This window comes from Apis florea, unplaced genomic scaffold, assembly GCF_048593485.1.
Source record: "Apis florea isolate Af1SG1 unplaced genomic scaffold, ASM4859348v1 contig_3203_pilon, whole genome shotgun sequence".
In the NCBI taxonomy this organism is placed as follows: Eukaryota; Metazoa; Arthropoda; class Insecta; order Hymenoptera; family Apidae; genus Apis; species Apis florea.
This window is the reverse complement of record NW_028256723.1, coordinates 5,292,141-5,308,746: the sequence shown is the minus strand read 5'-3', so window position 1 is coordinate 5,308,746 and position 16,606 is coordinate 5,292,141. Positions and strand designations below refer to the sequence as shown.

Here is a 16,606-nt window from a genome sequence, read left to right as displayed (position 1 = left end):
AATATAAGAAATAATAATAATATATAATAAATCTTTTTTTCGTAAAAATATTAAAGAAAATATATTATTAAAGCAAAATATTATTTTTTTTCTTTTTTATTTTTATATTTACAATTATACAAATATATATATAATATATATAAATTATATATATTTATATTTATATAATTATATATATATATAATAATTATCTAATTATATTTAAAAGTATTTTATTTAAGTTTTAATTAAATATCATTCATTATCATATTACTATGCAATATGCAATTTGACTTTTGACTCATACCTATTTTTAAATATTGAATCTATTAGAAATAACCAATCAAAGTTATACTTTTTTAAAAATATGCATTTTCATTTTATCTCTACACAGTACATGTAAATTGTAAGAAGTATTAAAATATATAATAATATGACTATGATTAATAAAGAAAATCATGTAATGGATTTAAAAAAACTAAGTTCAAGTAATTAAAATTTTAATTTATAATTTTGATTGTAATTAATACATTTAAAATTTAATTTAATTTTATATCTTATTAATGAATTAAATCTTATTTTCATACTTGGTTATAGGAATCATATGGTCTGATAATATTACTAGACACAATTTAAATAAGAAATCAAATGCTTCAACTATTGTATTCATAGATGATGATGATCAATTTTTTAAAAAAATGAAATTAGAAATTGATAAAAAACTAATATTGTAAGAAAAATTTTATCATTCCATATTTTTTATATTTTAATTATTATTTTTAATTATTTTTTTAAATTTAGACATTCTAAAGAAAATTATAGACAAAATATCAATTATTATAATATGAATTTAGTAAAAAAAAAAAGATCAATAATTGATGAAGAAACTAAAAATGTTATTAAAAGATTTAAAAAGGATATAAATCATACAAATATTATACAATCATTGCATAACAAACAATTTAATCATATTAACAATATCATGAAAAAAAAATCTAACATATCACCAAATTTTAATAATAAAAATATGCAACATACAAATTTATTGTCTTCTAATATCTTGAATAAAAATTTCAGGTAGATTTTAATAAAATTAAATATATACTTTAAACATTAAATAATGCATATTTATCTGTCTCATATAAGCTACTAAGTTTTTAATTTATTATATATGTATTTATATAATTTATTTTTAATTATTTTATATTTTTTTTATATAATAATTTTAATAATTTGTACAGTGTTATGTCGAATATATTTTTTTTTGGATATCCCAAAAAAATATTCGTTAAGTAAAGGTAACCATTGCTAAGATAATTTTTTTTTTGCAAAAACTTTCATTATGATTTTATTAATAAGTTATTAATAAAAAACACTGATCAATTACACCTAACTTAGTTGAGCCGCGGTAGGTTATATGTCGCCGTCCGAACACAACATATATTGAAGAAAAGTGTGTTGAATATAACAAATATTTTTTTTATCAATAAAAAATTATATTGAATTATATTACGAACAATGAAAAAAAAAATAAATAAAAAAATTATAATAAATAAAAAAATAAAAAAATTAAAAATAAACTGTATATTATAACATTTAACGCACTTTCTTCGATATATGTTACTTTAACTTATGTGACGCCAATTATATTTCCAATTAACGAATGTTTTCATTTTTGTATATAACATCTTATATTACATATATAAAAAACATAGTAAACATAATTTTTACTTTTTGATAATATAAAATAATATTTTGTTAATGATTTTAATTATCATTTTTATATTAATAAAATGGGAAATTTTTATATATTATAATTCAGATAATTCTATAATTTCAGAATTCCGGCTAATAAATACGTATTTCAAATGACTTCAAAATTACATACAAATGTATTACCATTATTTGAAGATGAAACAACTGTTCTTCATGAGCAATATGAAGAATCATTGTTTTATGGAATGTTTCTCACTCCACCAAACTCCAGTAATTCAATTAAAGATAATACAAATTCATAAATTTAATTTAATTATAATTAATATTAATTAGTATAATATTAAAATTATTATTTTAATATTTCATAATTATTATTAGAAATAAAACTAACAATTATTATTAGTATTTTTTTACTAAATAAATAATTATTTTTTACTAAATAAATAAATAAATAAAGATTCTAATTTTAAATGAATTATTAATTTAAAATAGATAACGTCAAATTTTATTAAATTATATATGTAAACATAATTAATAATAAAAACATTTATACAATATATTTTAATTATTATATTTTATAATTTATTTTAATATTGCAATATTTACATATTGTATATAATTATTTATATAAAATATATATGAAAATATTTTATTGTATGTTGACAAAATTAACGAATTTAAATAATATTAAATAAAATTTGTAATAAATTATAAATAATGATTGTCAATGATATAAAAGATTTTAAATGCATGCACGTTATTGGTTTATTTGATTGATATGAATCACTGCGTTTAAATCCAATTCAAAATAACTTGAAATTCGTAACTTATACTTAGAATTAATAATCTTGAAAATTAGATTAAGATTTATATAATTTAATTGTACCATTAAATTGAAAAATTTAATAATATTTCCTATTACTTCATTTTTTTTAACTTAACCTAAATTATTATATCTTTAACCAACGATTAATTGCCATAAGAATAAAAATAAATAAATATTTAAAACGATTAATTGAAACATCTTTTTGAATGTATTTAAATGTGCTAATAATTTTAATAATTGAATTTACAATTTTAATGATATAAAAAAATTATTTTTTAAATGAATATAATGTAATTATTAATTTAAAACAATGAGTGAATTTAAATTACATCATTTAGTGGTCGAATTAATTGGATTACTTGGGTAAGTAAAGATTAAATATTTTATATTAATTTTTTATTAATTTTTGATTAATAAATATATAAATTTTATTTTAGTTCATTAACTATAAAATGCGTATTTTGATTTTAGTTCTCAAATTAGATATTATAATATAAAACTTTATCATTTCACTAAATTGATTATTATTTTTATAATTAGATCATCTTCTGCACCAGAAAAACATGTAGAAAAATTACAAAAAGAAGGAATACCAACAAGTGCAAGTGCTTTAACTATAGTTGCATCACAAAGTTCTGTTCGTAACTTGGCAAAAAATTCTCCTGTTCCTGAATTATTTCTACAAAAATATGAAGAATTAAAAGCAAAAAAGTAAATATTATTACAAATGACATACATAAATTTAATATAAAATAAATATATTATTAAAATAATATATTCTTTTTATAGAGTAGATTTATTAGGTTTATTCATTCAAGTATTGGAATTGATATCTGAAGATAAGGAATTAAAGAGTTATTTGACTAAAGAAGCTTCAGCTTTAACATCAATTTCTACAAAAAATGCTGCTATTACTACAGAAGATCTACCACAGGTTTTTTTTGTTTTTTTATAAATATAATACTAATTTAATAATTATTTAATGTATAATTATATTATGTTTTAAAAAATTTAATTATTAAATAAATTATATATATTTGATAATTTTATCAATTTTAAAAATATTTTTATAATAAAATTAAAAATGTATTAAAATTTACTTTTTATAAATTATAAAAGAATATTAAGTTTTATAATTTTTTTAAATTTAAATTACATTACATTATATTATATACAATATAGATATGCAAAAATGTAATTAAAGCTGCAGTTGAAGGAGAAAAAAAATTAAATAAACAAGTATGTGCAATTTCAAAGAAGATAGAACCATCTGTAATAAAACATAACTGGGTTCATGAGAGACCTAGAATAACATGGGATTTTTATAATGAACTAAATGTGATGCCATGTCAAAGTAAATATTATTTTAAATTTATATAAAAGATTATAATTAATTTATTAAAAATAAAATATTTGTAGAAGTTGTACCAATAGTTTCTCAAGAATCTATATTACTTTGGGATATTTTATATTGCTTGAAAGGCATAGATGGAATTTATATTGTTTCTGAACCTTTAACAAGTCCATATGCAATGAAAACATTCAATATATCTCCAGATGTTTGTAAGAATAATAAATTATATTTTTAAATTTTATCATAATTAAATATAATCTATAAAATAATTATTTTAAATCATTTTTAGGTATATCTTATAAACAATTGACACAACAGATATTACCTCTTGCATCTCACTATTCTATGACAGCTAGATTTGTGGAAGAAAAAGTTTTACCAGAAGATGGTCAAGTAAATCATGCTCTGAGAGAAGCCATAAAAACTTTGTTAAAAGATTATTTAGTATGTGTAAAAATATAGTATATTTACATTAAAATTAATATATTTATATTTATTTTGATAAAATTGTGATTAAGTTTTTTATAAATTATAAAATAATTCAGTATTTAAAATTTTTTAGTTATTTGTTGTACAATTGGAAATGGAACATGTACGGGGTAAATTAAATTTGCAAAAATTATGGTTTTACATTCAACCAACTATGATAGCAATGACTATTCTTTTTCAAATTACATCAACTATATGTAAGGTCAGTTTTGATTTTTTATATTTTCTTATATTTAAATACAAGAAATTGATATATGAAAAAAGTATTTTATTTTAGGCCAATGCAAAAGGTGGAAAAGTGCTTAGTCTTTTGCATGAACAAGCAAATAATATTAGTGGAGAAGCAAAATTTAGAGAATTATGTTTGTTTCTTATACAAGCAGCAAGTGTTCCATATATGCAAATGTTAGAAAAATGGGTATATAAAGGAGTTATATGTGATCCATATGAAGAAGTAAAGCTAGAATAATATTTAAAGAAATAATATATCATAATTTCATTTAAAAAAAAATATATCAAATTTTTGTATGATTTTTAGTTTTTTGTGGAAGATAATGAATTAATTCATAGAGAGGAATTACCTATAGATTATTCTGCAGATTATTGGGAAAAAAGATATACCATGAGATCTGAGAGAACTCCTACATTTCTTAATGAACAAGCACAAACAATTTTAAGAACCGGAAAATATTTCAATGTTATTAGACAATGTGGTATGTAATATTATTATATAAAAATTGAAATAAAAATCTTAAAAGTATAATTATATAAAGGTAAGACAGTTCAATGGGGAAAACAAGAACCTCTAATTTATCAACAACAAGGACAAAAATATATAAGTGCTATTGATAGAGCATATTCTGAAGCAGCAAAAACTTTATTAGAAGTTCTTATCCATGAAAATGATTTAATGGGTCGACTTCGTAGTCTGAAAAATTATTTTCTTCTTGCACAAGGAGATTTTGTAGTAAGTTTATACAATAAAATATTTTATTAAAATACAAATTGCATATAATTATATGATATTATATAATCTTAGGTTCAATTTATGAATCTTTGCGAAACTGAATTAAATAAAAATATGTATGATATTGTTATTCATCGGCTAGCATCTCTTCTTGAAGTTGCATTACGTATGTCTACTGCAGATTCAGATCCATATAAGGATGATCTAAAACCAGAACTTTTACCATATGATCTGCAGTTTCAAATGTTTAGGATACTTTCTATTCAAACTAGAGAAGAGAAAGGTACATCTTATTTATGTAATTAATTGTAAAAAAATGTTAAATAATTTAAAAACATATAACATTCATTAAAAGAAGTAGAAAATATTCTTTTAATAAAGATGTAAATTAATCTTGGAAAAATTTGATCAAAGTAAAAATAGATATCAAATTAAATTTTTTTTTCATTTTTTCAATTTTTCAGTTTTTAAAGAAATTTGTATTTTTTATTTTATCTTTTATTAATACATTAATCAATGCAATTTTCAAAGTTTCTTATGAAAAAATAAATATTTAAAAAAATTATTGATAAATAATTATTATAAAATAATTAAATAAATTAATAAATAAATTAATTAAATAAATTTAATATTTTGTATAGTTATAATATTATAATCAGTATATGAATTTCAAATGAAAAAAAAAATAAAATAATGTGTCTATATTTTTTTCTATTTTATAATAGTAGAATAAATTTATAGTAGAAAATTTTATGCTTATTTTAATTAAATTATTTAATTCTTATTTTATTTTATTTAGATATACAATTTCTTAATTTTATAATAAAAATTTTTGTTTTAGAATATAGTTTCCAGACTGATAAAATTTTAACTGGTTTGGATGCATTTGTATTTAATTATGATGTTAAATGGCCTGTTTCTTTGATATTGAATAGAAAAGCAATAGCTTGTTATCAAATGCTATTCAGACATTTATTTTATTGCAAATATATCGAAAGACGTTTATGCAGGTTGTTTCCATTTATTAAAAATTTCTGCCTTATAATTTAAAAATATTATACATAATAAAATATTTTATTTTTTGATTTTTAGAGTATGGGTGAGCAATAAAATTGCTAAAACTTTTACTCACAATGTAGCAATGTCATATAGGCAAGCATTTTCGTTAAGACAACGAATGCTTGATTGTATTCAACATTTAGCATATTATATGATGGTTGAAGTTATAGAACCAAATTGGCTTACATTTATAAATAAAATGAATAAGGTATGTATATACATGTAATGAAATTTTTCTGTAAAATATAATTTTAATTCAAATTTCAAGTTTCATTAAAACTCATATTTTTTTTCAATGATGATTATTATATATTAATTTCAGAATTGATTTTATTTATTGATTATATTTATTTATTTGTATTGATTATATTTGTATATTAGTTTTATCTATATAATAAAAAATTTGAATTGAATACATAGGTCAGTAATGTGGATGATGTTCTAAGTGTGCATCAAGATTTACAAGATAGTTATTTGAAGGAATGCATGTTAACAGATCCTGATCTTCTTGGCTGCATAACAGGCATTTGTGCTGCTTGCCTTGAGTTCTGCAATTTTATGGAGGTAGGAATTACAATATTCATATATAAATATGTAAATATATGAAAGATAATTTTAAATTATTACATAATATATATATATATATATATATATATATATATATATATATATATAAAAATATAATCAAAATAATTTATCTGAGTTGCATTTTTTACTTTAATTCAAATTCTTTCAAATATCTTTATTATTCAATTAATATCTGCTAAAAATAAAATTATTGAGTAGAAATAAATACAACAGAATGGATCTGAATGATGTCTTTATTATTAATGTTTAATTATCATATAATGTTATAATTTAATAAATTCCATAATAAGCATTTCTAATAAACATAACACTGAAAAAAGTAGTTTTGTGTGTAGTAAATTGAATTATAATATTTTACTAATGTTAAGCGTATGAGCCCATACTACATTGACGCCGAATTAACATCCATGATTGGTGCCTATCAGGAAGATGTCTATGATTCTGAGGTATATCCCCAAAATTATAACTTCGCTTCCTTGCATCTATGTAGTATTAATATCATGAAGCTTTCCTTTTAATAAAAAAAGAAAAAAAATGGATCATCTCAATATGACATATAAAAATTAAATTCGCATGATATATTAATACAATATAAATTGAATTTACAAAAACTTCAACTTTTTTATTTAAATCTTTCTAATAAAGAAAAAAACAAATCTGAATTTTTTATATTTGAAATTTTTCTAGCAATACAAATGAATGGATAAATTTGACTTTTATTAATATATTTGATTTTTTAAATTATTAATATTAATAATAAGTTATCTATTTTATTATTTATCAAACTTAATTTCATTATTTATAAGTATTATTATTATTTATTAATTATTATTTGTATTAATTATATTTATAATTATTATTTATAACTATTATTATTATTATTTATAATTTTTTTTTATATATAATGATATGTAATAAGATAATATTGCTATGAACTTATTAACTCATTATTAATTATTATTAACTCATATTATCATCACAATAACAGTAATAAAATTTTATTATTATTATTGTTTTATTTTTTGTTATTTTATTTATTTATTTATTAATTGATTATAAAATTTTAAAAATTTTAAATGTTCATATTTATCAAATTAAATATTGGTAAATAAATATTATATCATAAATTTATATATATTTATATATATATTTTTTATTATTCTATGAAATGGCAAAAAAAATTATAAAATTTATATTATATTATTTCAATGATAGGACAATTAAACATTTAATAGGTTTTATGTACATATATATCTTATTTATACATGTATATTTTAATATATTTTATTTTGATTAAAACTTAATATATAAATATAATAAATTTGACTTCATAAATGATATATATCATACTTCAATAAATGATAATATTTCAATAAATAATAAGTTGCATGCTTTATATTAAATATATAATTATATATTTAAAATAATATAAATTTTACAATATATATATAAATTTATATTATATTTATAAGGTAAAAAACAATTATTTTTCTATATTAATTGCATGCAAATCAGATATTATAATTATAATATATATTTCTGAATATATATCTTTTTTAATAAAAATAATATGTTATTATTCCTTATTATTAAAAATTATGAAGATATAAGCATGATACCTTATTATGAATTATAAATTTTTATTATAAAATAATATTTATAGTGAAAAAACTTTCATTTTTTTTCACTATTTTTATTTTTAGTTACAGTTATATTAAATTTAAAATGCATTTATTCTTCAAATAATTATAAATTTTATGAATTTTTTTCAAATATAATTGTTTATATTTATATTTCTATTTATTTATATTTTTTATAATAAATGCTTCTTAATCTTAGTTACAAAAAATCTGGTATATTCATTTAATTAAAATATAAAATTAATGGCTATATATTTCATTCATTTATTAGGATGAAGATGGCAATACATCTAAAGAGAATGCAGCCAGTTTTGAAGAAACAATTATATCACTGGATGAAAAATTTACTCAAGTATTAATTCGTCTTTTAGATAGAATATGTAATTTAGGATATGATAATAATAATGAAAAACTTCTTAACGTCTTTTGTAGGTAAGTTATAAATATTTATTTTAAAAACTGATCCATAAAATGCAGTACTGAAGCAAAATAAAACTTTTTAAAAAAAAAAAAAATAAAACATAAAATGTTTTTGAGAAAATCAATTAAATTAAAATCAAATTTTGGAAAATTAAGTCTTGAAAATATATTTTTTTTTCTTTTGAATTTATTATCTTATTTATATGGATTACAAATATTAAATAGAAGAAAGATTTTTCTATTTTGAAATTTTTGTTTTCTTGCTTTAAATAAAAATATTATTTATTTATTAATTTCACATATATAATCTGAATCTTTTACACTTTATTATTAATTCATTTAAATATTAAATATTTGTCAGCATGTCTTACAGATTTTGGATTTGATGCCTTAATAAATGAAAATTTAGAATTATTAAATTTAATGATCAATATTTATATAAGCTGAATTTTAATTTTATTGTAGTCTATCCAATTTAATGTTATCAATTTAAGAAATAATTTATAATTCAAAAAGATGTTTTATAATAAAAAAAAGAGATAATTAAGATAATGATATTTATAAGTGATATTTTATCATGTTAAAAAAATATATTTATATTTCTTGTTTCAATAATATCTATTTTGCAATTCAAATTTTAGTATTTACTTAATTTTTAAAATCAATTTTCTCAAAAATATTAATTAAAAATTAAACTGCCTAATAATGCTACATTTTATGAAACATTCATTATATTTTTTATATAAAACAAAAATAAAATTTTCAATATTGTCATTAAATTTTATTTTTTCAACTAGGTTAGATTTCAATTTATTTTATACCGATATTTTAATAAAACGTGGAAGAGAAAAAACAATACAAGAAGATGTTTCTGGTTAACTATTACAGAAGAATATATATAACCATAAATTGTAATTTTATTATTTATAACTTGTGATTAATTATTGTAAATTGAAATTATAATGTTATAATTATGCAATTATATCGGTTAAAAAAGTTTATAATCAGATAACATATGTTAGATCTATTTATATTCTACGCTATATTTATATAATAGTATTCTAATTTATAAAATCAATTTCATGTTAAAACGTAATTACTAATTAATATAAAAAATTTACAAACAAATTTAATGTAATCATAATGTAATCTGTTAAACATTTTATTTAAATTATCTAAATTCACCTGAAATTTCTTTAAAATTATATAAATTGCTAAAATAATGATATTTTGTACATTTAAAAAATAAAATATATTTTATAAATAAAAAAATATAAAATAATTCTTAATACTCATATTAAGATATTTATATAATTTTATTTCTATACAAAAATATATTTTATATATAATATTAAATTATTATGTTATAACAACAGTACAAAAATTTTATATAATAAATTTATTAATCAATATTGTATATTAAAAATAAACAATAAAATTTCATTTATAAATTTATTGTAAATACTTAATTAATAATTTTTTTATTATTTATATAAGAAAATAGATGTATTAATTATAAAATGATGAACTATTTTATTATATATAACATAATAAACATATATAACATATTATATACATAAAAGTATTAATATATTTGAAAGATCAATTCTAAATATTAAAACAAATATAAAAGTTGTTATATAAAAATATTGATTGAACTTTATTTATTTAGTTATAATACATTTCATATATAACAATTTAATTTTATATTAAATAAAACAAGATAGAGTGAAACAAATTTCTGACACAATGATTCAAAGACTTAATAAAATTAAACAATATTATTTATAATTTCTTCCCTTTAACTATTCTCTCATGTTATTAAATATTAATAGTCATTAAATATAATATCAAGTATATTTTTTTTTCATAACTTGTTTATTTCAGTCTTAATATTAGCCTCTATAATAAAAATTTAGAAAAATATTCTATAATATTCTATAATAAAAATTTATTATATATATTATATTATATAGACCTTAAATAAATTTTTATATGATTAAATAAATTATATAAAAATTATATAATTATATGATTAAATAAATTTATTTAATAAAAATATTACAATAATGTTAAATAAAACTAGTATAAAAGTATAATACTTTCAATAAATAGCATAGGTAGAAATTTAACCATTTAATCACAGTTGTAACAAAATTAAAAAATGAAAAAATAACATTTTAATTTTCATGTTCTAGAATATTACAATTATTATTTTCAATCTTTTTTTTTATAGAATTTAAAATAAACTCCATTGTCACGAATTTTTTTTCCAATTTTTCCAATTTATTAAATATTTTTTCACTGTCTGATTCTTGACCTTTTTTCATTAGAATATCTTTAGCCTGTTTAATAATATCTGGATCCATTTTAAAGGTAGGAATCACTTTATTTTGAGAATTTTTATTTAATTCTACTTTATCGTATAACTTACTTTCGTAAGTTTCCAAGCTGTCGTATGGTATCACATTCAGCTTACCACTATTTAAATAGTTCGGAAAAAGGAGAATTTTCTGAATAAGAAATGCTAATGGATTACATCTCCAGCCATATAAGAGATTGCAACAAATTAAACAATATGGTCCATGTATAAAAGGTGCTTGAATAATCACATTTTCAATGTAAGCAAGAATTCGTATTCTAGAAATTAATCCTACCAATTCTGCCTTTTCAAGAATGTTCACAGTGTCGCTGACTGCTAAACCATTCAGTAAATTAAACAACACTATTGCGATAAGGAAGACAAAGAGAATAAAAACAAAATGACTAAGAATAGGATGCGAAACAAAGGGAATATCATTAGCGTCAAATTCTCCAGTGAGCATGATAATAGTCTTGAATAACGAATGCCCAGGATCTGGAAAATTTTCATTATCGCCATCTTTAAAAAGAATGAAAAAAGCCAGTGCAAAAGCTAGGATAAGAAACGCATAAAGAAACAAAAAACGTATGAAATTGAAAGACACTGTTTTAAACATCTCAATACCAGTGGACATTCGAGGATGCTTGCCAATCAAAATTACCAATTCCCAGGCAGATAATAATATTATAACGGCAGCGACTTGTGTGGTAGCGCCATTTAGAATATAAAATCCAAGTATTATTAATGCCATTTCGATCCAGTTTTCCAAACTTGACATATAGTGACACGGCGAAGAGAGTAATTGAAGAATTTCTCTGAATGCAAATAATGCTGTCATAATGCCAGTAAATATTTGTAAAACATAGATCGAAATTGAATTTTTTATTTCTCCATTCATCTGTTCACTCGAATTCGTCGATATTTGTGTATTTTTCACGTAAGTAATTTGCAGAATATAAATGTTTAACAGAAGATAAAATAAAATATAAAATGCAAAGTTTAGATACAAAATGTATCTTATTCGATGCCATTTGAGATATAAAAAAGATGACAACAAAGGATGTTTTAACAAGTGTTTTAAACTATTATTGCTAGCAATATATTGGAAAATATCCATTTCTCGTTTTTCTTGATTTTTAAAATTATTTTGTTGATTTATCATGTATGAATTATCGTGAGGCATTAAACATTTGTAATTAAATTCAATTGTATATTCGTTTGTTCGTTCTTTTCTAGCTACTATACAATCGTCAAAATATTGAGATAAAGTGGATATAGAGATATCAGCAACTGGTGGAATGCCGAAATTATTCATGTGACCGATATAGCTTCCTTTTTCGAGTAACAATGTCACCGCCTCACGACAATCAGCTTTTGCTGCGTAGTGAAGTGGAGTATTTCCTTTGCCTATATATAAAAGTTTTTTATGATTTATTATTCTAAAATTTAAAAATCCTAATAAAGTTCGTTTTAATACAATAAATGTATTATATATAAAGGATAAAGCAATTTTAAATTTTTTTTATTTATTTCTAATACAAAATAGTTTCGAGACATTTTTTATGATATAATATATAAAAAAATTATTTTTATACGTGACACTACTTAATATAAATATATAACACTTACCATCTGTGCATCGAACATCCACATCCTCTCTTTCCAAGATTAGATTGAAACATTCCAAACGATCATTCATATCTTCCGATCCTCCTTTATGTGGTATATTGAGTTCTATGCAAGCATTTAACAACAAATCGTTTTTAACTTCAATATCAGTTTCCAATATTCGTCGAAGGATATATGGTGAACCTCGTTGAATTGCTAAATTCGCAGCCTTTTCTAAGTTACATTTAATTTCTTTTGTTCTTTCTAGCAAAAGAATGATTGCTTCTTTGAAATTTTTCTGTACAGCCATTTCAATCAATTTTTCTAAATCATTGTTTAACATATCATTTTGAACGATTTTTAAACATCTTAAAAAATTCATCTCATCATTGGCATTTAAATAATACTTCAAATCATGAATATTTACATTTCGTTCCTCAATAGGGGGCAATGAAATATTCGGTATTTTTTTTTGTAATATTTGCCTAGTAGTTTGATTGTTATAATCTTTATACGTATCTAAATTTAAGGCGTGTCTACTTTTTTCCAAAATTAGGTTCACCATATTTCTGTAATCCTTCATGGCTGCTATATGCAAAGCTGTTAAACCTTTGTTATTGGGAATATTAGGACTGGCGCCTTTTTCTAGAAGCAATGACGCACATTTCAGATCATTCCTCTTCACTGCTATATGCAAAGCTGTTTGTTGTACAACCTCCAGGTTTGGATTTATCGTGGGTTCATCCAATAATATACTAAGGACATCCGCATGGCCATTTTCGGTAGCAAAGTGAATTGGTCCACGATTATGGGCTTCGTTGATCCTGTTCACCTTCGCCCCTTTTTCCAATAGAAATTTCACGAACTCTGAAAGGCCATTCTTGCAAGCGATGTCCAAGCAAGTTTCATTCGATTGATTCGGATAGGCATAGTTTATATTGATGACAGGTGGTTGTTTCTTCAAATTCTGCTCAACAAGACATTTGAAATGTCTAAAATTTTTTGTTCGTAAATAATCTAAAAGTAGCTTATATATCGTTTGAGATTTTATAGAACTTGTAGTATAATCGTGCAAAAGATGCATTTGCAAGGTTTCATCCTCAAGATCCATACTCGAATCTGAAATATTAAATTATTAATTATTAAAAGATTAAATTATTAAAAATTTTCATTATTAAACTTTGAAAAATCGATATTTTTTTTATTTTGATTTGTATGTGATAAAGTATTAATAAATTTTATATAAAGCTATATATTATATTTGGAATAAAATATATTATTTCATGTCTGCGTAAGTATAACGAATCATCATGATATATTTTTAGCAATGATGTCATTAATGTATACTTATGTCGTTGACAAAGCAATTAAATATTAAATCATTACATTTTTGCAAACACTTACTTAAAAAAACTATCTCTATATATTATAATATAAAAAATTAATAATTTTTAAATAATTTAAAAAAAAACATATTTTATCTAGTATTTTTAACATATTCGTTATATATTCTATTTATTAAATAAATTCAAATATAAATACAATTATAAAACATGAAGTAAATACGTATTTGTCATGCATGGAAGCAAAAATATTGCCCGGATGCGTTTCCTGTCATTAGCATTAATTCAAATTCAGACAAATAAGAAACGTTGACAACGATACCATTGAATTCATTGATCGTTAAATAACCCGTGCAATAATACTACAAGCTTTGTTATCTATGATGGAATATCAAATATCATTGTAAGACGATGAATAAAGATAATTATCATTGTTACAATATTCCGAGTTAATAATTAAAATATTTTCATTTAACTGAATCGGTTGAATTTACATTAATTATTTATTTATGTTTTGTTAATTGTTTTACGCCTCAAAAAGAAAAATGATCAAATAAACGATAAGCAATATCGTTTCCTTATTGAACCAATCGATAATTTTTTATAACATAGCTTTACAAAAGAATAAAATGAATTTAAATCATTACATTAATCATTATTTTTAAATGGAATATTTTCATTGAAATTATATATGCTATATATATTATGCAATGATATTATATATATTATGTAATGATGAATGATTGAAAGAGAAAGAATTTATATTATTATGTATCTTAATTTCTATTTTAAATTGAATTTATAATTAATAATTTAGAATCATTGATTATGCGTTTCATTTATTTTACTTGATGTATATAAAAATAACATAATTTTATGTTATATAAATTTATTTATGAATTTAGTATTAAAATTTGCTTATTCCAATATATTGAATGACACACCTTTAATTATAATTTATCAAGTTTCACTTTATATAAATAAATATATTAAATTATAGTTTGAATTTTGATATATGAACAGATTAAAAGATGGACATAATGTTAAGCACTATCTATAGATTAAGATAAAAATATACACCTAAAACGATGATGTAAAGAAAATATAAATCCCTTAACGTACTGAACTTGTCATACAGATAACTAACTTGTAGGAGCTGCTTTGCTGACCAGTTCTGTGGTGGAAAGTGATGTCAGCGTGGTTAAAGAGAGGGGAATGATAAAGTGTCAAGCAGACAGAATTTAAGTGATTTTGCTTCTAACAACGAAGAATGTATGTTTTTTATCATCAAATGAAAGTTAAACGCTTTTATTGAAATAAAAATAAAACATGATTTTAATATGTGTAATATATATGTATAGTTAAATTGTATTTATATATAATAATTAAATACGGAATTAGAAAATAGAAATATAATGAATTTTTAAATTTTAAAATTTTTCCTATTGTACAATTAAAAAAAACATATATATTTCTCATTTATAGAGAATTATTAATTATTAGAAAATAAATATGTAAATATATAATGTATATGTAGATAATTATATGTATCTTATCTTTGATGTTGAAATATAAAAATATACTTATTAAAACTTATTAAATATTAATAGTTATTATATTTTTTAAATATTTCAAAGTCGAATAATAAAAATTCTTAAAATAAATAATATTTTTAAAAAAGATCGATATTTTTAAAATTTTATAAAAAAAAAAGATTGTAAAAAAATTTGGTTTTATCATTATATACATTTTAAATAGTGAAATAATTTTATTCTGAAAAGTTTTTTAGTCCAATGATAAGAAATGGAAGTAGTTAGCTATCCTTCTTTCTCATGATTTACTTTGTATATTTAAAAACAGAACTAAATAAATTTTACACTCATTTTTTTACATCGACAATAATGTAAACTCCTAATTTTAGCTGTCTTTTGCCTTGAGTACACAAGGTTATAAAAGTCAAGGATGGAAACCAAGAACGTTAGGGTACGTGGGTTGCGAAATCCAGTCTATCCAATAAAGGAGCCAAGGAGATATTTTTTCAATAAGTAAATGAAACATCGAAAATATTACATTTTAATACAATTCTTTTTTGAAAATATAGCATTTTTTATTTTAAAAAAAAAATAAAATAAAATTTATTTAAAATTTATTCTACTTTTCTTTTATTTTTATAGTATGTTTCTTATAATATTTTATTATAGTAATATATTATTATATAATAATAAGAGACATAATAAAATATTATAATGTGTTAT

The 16,606-nt window shown here is 19.9% G+C and overlaps 3 protein-coding genes and 1 long non-coding RNA gene across 11 annotated transcripts; 3 read left to right on the top strand and 1 right to left on the bottom strand.

Moving 5' to 3' along the window:
• The first annotated feature begins 233 nt into the window (after nucleotides 1–233).
• LOC147657169 (uncharacterized) lies at nucleotides 234–2,252 on the top strand. 2 transcript variants are annotated; one of them, XM_086911287.1, is made up of 3 exons: nucleotides 234–467; nucleotides 577–709; nucleotides 1,820–2,252. In XM_086911287.1, exons 1-3 carry the CDS (start codon nucleotides 413–415, stop codon nucleotides 1,995–1,997), a joined length of 366 nt encoding a protein of 121 aa, XP_086767413.1. In that variant the 5' UTR covers nucleotides 234–412; the 3' UTR covers nucleotides 1,998–2,252. The 2 variants fall into 2 exon arrangements, with proteins under 2 accessions (XP_086767413.1, XP_086767412.1); XM_086911286.1 differs by lacking the exons at nucleotides 234–467; nucleotides 577–709 and adding an exon at nucleotides 787–1,056.
• Nucleotides 2,253–2,418: 166 nt separating this feature from the next.
• LOC100864430 (gamma-tubulin complex component 2) lies at nucleotides 2,419–10,493 on the top strand. Of its 5 annotated transcripts, XM_003693982.4 has the most exons (17): nucleotides 2,419–2,884; nucleotides 3,062–3,232; nucleotides 3,311–3,455; nucleotides 3,704–3,875; nucleotides 3,941–4,084; nucleotides 4,165–4,319; nucleotides 4,438–4,566; nucleotides 4,642–4,818; nucleotides 4,903–5,077; nucleotides 5,138–5,331; nucleotides 5,404–5,614; nucleotides 6,173–6,341; nucleotides 6,424–6,598; nucleotides 6,811–6,954; nucleotides 7,347–7,424; nucleotides 8,890–9,050; nucleotides 9,836–10,493. In XM_003693982.4, the coding sequence occupies exons 1-17, from the start codon at nucleotides 2,832–2,834 to the stop codon at nucleotides 9,915–9,917; spliced, it is 2,535 nt and encodes an 844-aa protein (XP_003694030.1). In that variant the 5' UTR covers nucleotides 2,419–2,831; the 3' UTR covers nucleotides 9,918–10,493. The 5 variants fall into 5 exon arrangements, 3 of the variants coding, with proteins under 3 accessions (XP_003694030.1, XP_031772456.1, XP_086767411.1); XR_015293008.1 differs by lacking the exon at nucleotides 7,347–7,424 and having other exon boundaries at nucleotides 6,887–6,954; nucleotides 9,836–10,322; XR_015293009.1 differs by lacking the exon at nucleotides 9,836–10,493 and having other exon boundaries at nucleotides 6,887–6,954; nucleotides 8,890–8,951.
• A 569-nt stretch (nucleotides 10,494–11,062) lies between these two features.
• pain (transient receptor potential cation channel family member painless) lies at nucleotides 11,063–15,562 on the bottom strand. 3 transcript variants are annotated; one of them, XM_012486860.3, is made up of 3 exons: nucleotides 15,432–15,562; nucleotides 13,030–14,127; nucleotides 11,063–12,807 (listed from the first exon to the last, which is right to left on the bottom strand). In XM_012486860.3, exons 2-3 carry the CDS (start codon nucleotides 14,117–14,119, stop codon nucleotides 11,219–11,221), a joined length of 2,679 nt encoding a protein of 892 aa, XP_012342314.2. In that variant the 5' UTR covers nucleotides 14,120–14,127; nucleotides 15,432–15,562; the 3' UTR covers nucleotides 11,063–11,218. The 3 variants fall into 3 exon arrangements, with proteins under 3 accessions (XP_012342314.2, XP_086767410.1, XP_012342315.2); XM_086911284.1 differs by having other exon boundaries at nucleotides 15,499–15,562; XM_012486861.3 differs by having other exon boundaries at nucleotides 15,296–15,502.
• On the top strand, nucleotides 15,484–16,500 carry LOC147657168 (uncharacterized). The gene is made up of 2 exons (XR_015293010.1): nucleotides 15,484–15,623; nucleotides 16,273–16,500. It is a non-coding gene; the product is annotated as an uncharacterized LOC147657168 (long non-coding RNA).
• The last annotated feature ends 106 nt before the right edge of the window (nucleotides 16,501–16,606 follow it).

Bases quoted from the DNA above. Each gene is read 5' to 3' on its own strand.
- LOC147657169 (XM_086911286.1), top strand. From the start codon at position 824: ATGAATTTAGTAAAAAAAAAAAGATCAATAATTGATGAAGAAACTAAA. The intron at 1,057-1,819 runs GTAGATTTTAAT...CTATAATTTCAG, and splicing joins ATCTTGAATAAAAATTTCAG to AATTCCGGCTAATAAATACG.
- LOC100864430 (XM_003693982.4), top strand. From the start codon at position 2,832: ATGAGTGAATTTAAATTACATCATTTAGTGGTCGAATTAATTGGATTA. The intron at 5,078-5,137 runs GTATGTAATATT...AATTATATAAAG, and splicing joins CAATGTTATTAGACAATGTG to GTAAGACAGTTCAATGGGGA. The intron at 7,425-8,889 runs GTATATCCCCAA...TTCATTTATTAG, and splicing joins AAGATGTCTATGATTCTGAG to GATGAAGATGGCAATACATC.
- pain (XM_012486860.3), bottom strand. From the start codon at position 14,119: ATGGATCTTGAGGATGAAACCTTGCAAATGCATCTTTTGCACGATTAT. The intron at 12,808-13,029 runs GTAAGTGTTATA...TTTTATATATAG, and splicing joins GGATGTTCGATGCACAGATG to GCAAAGGAAATACTCCACTT.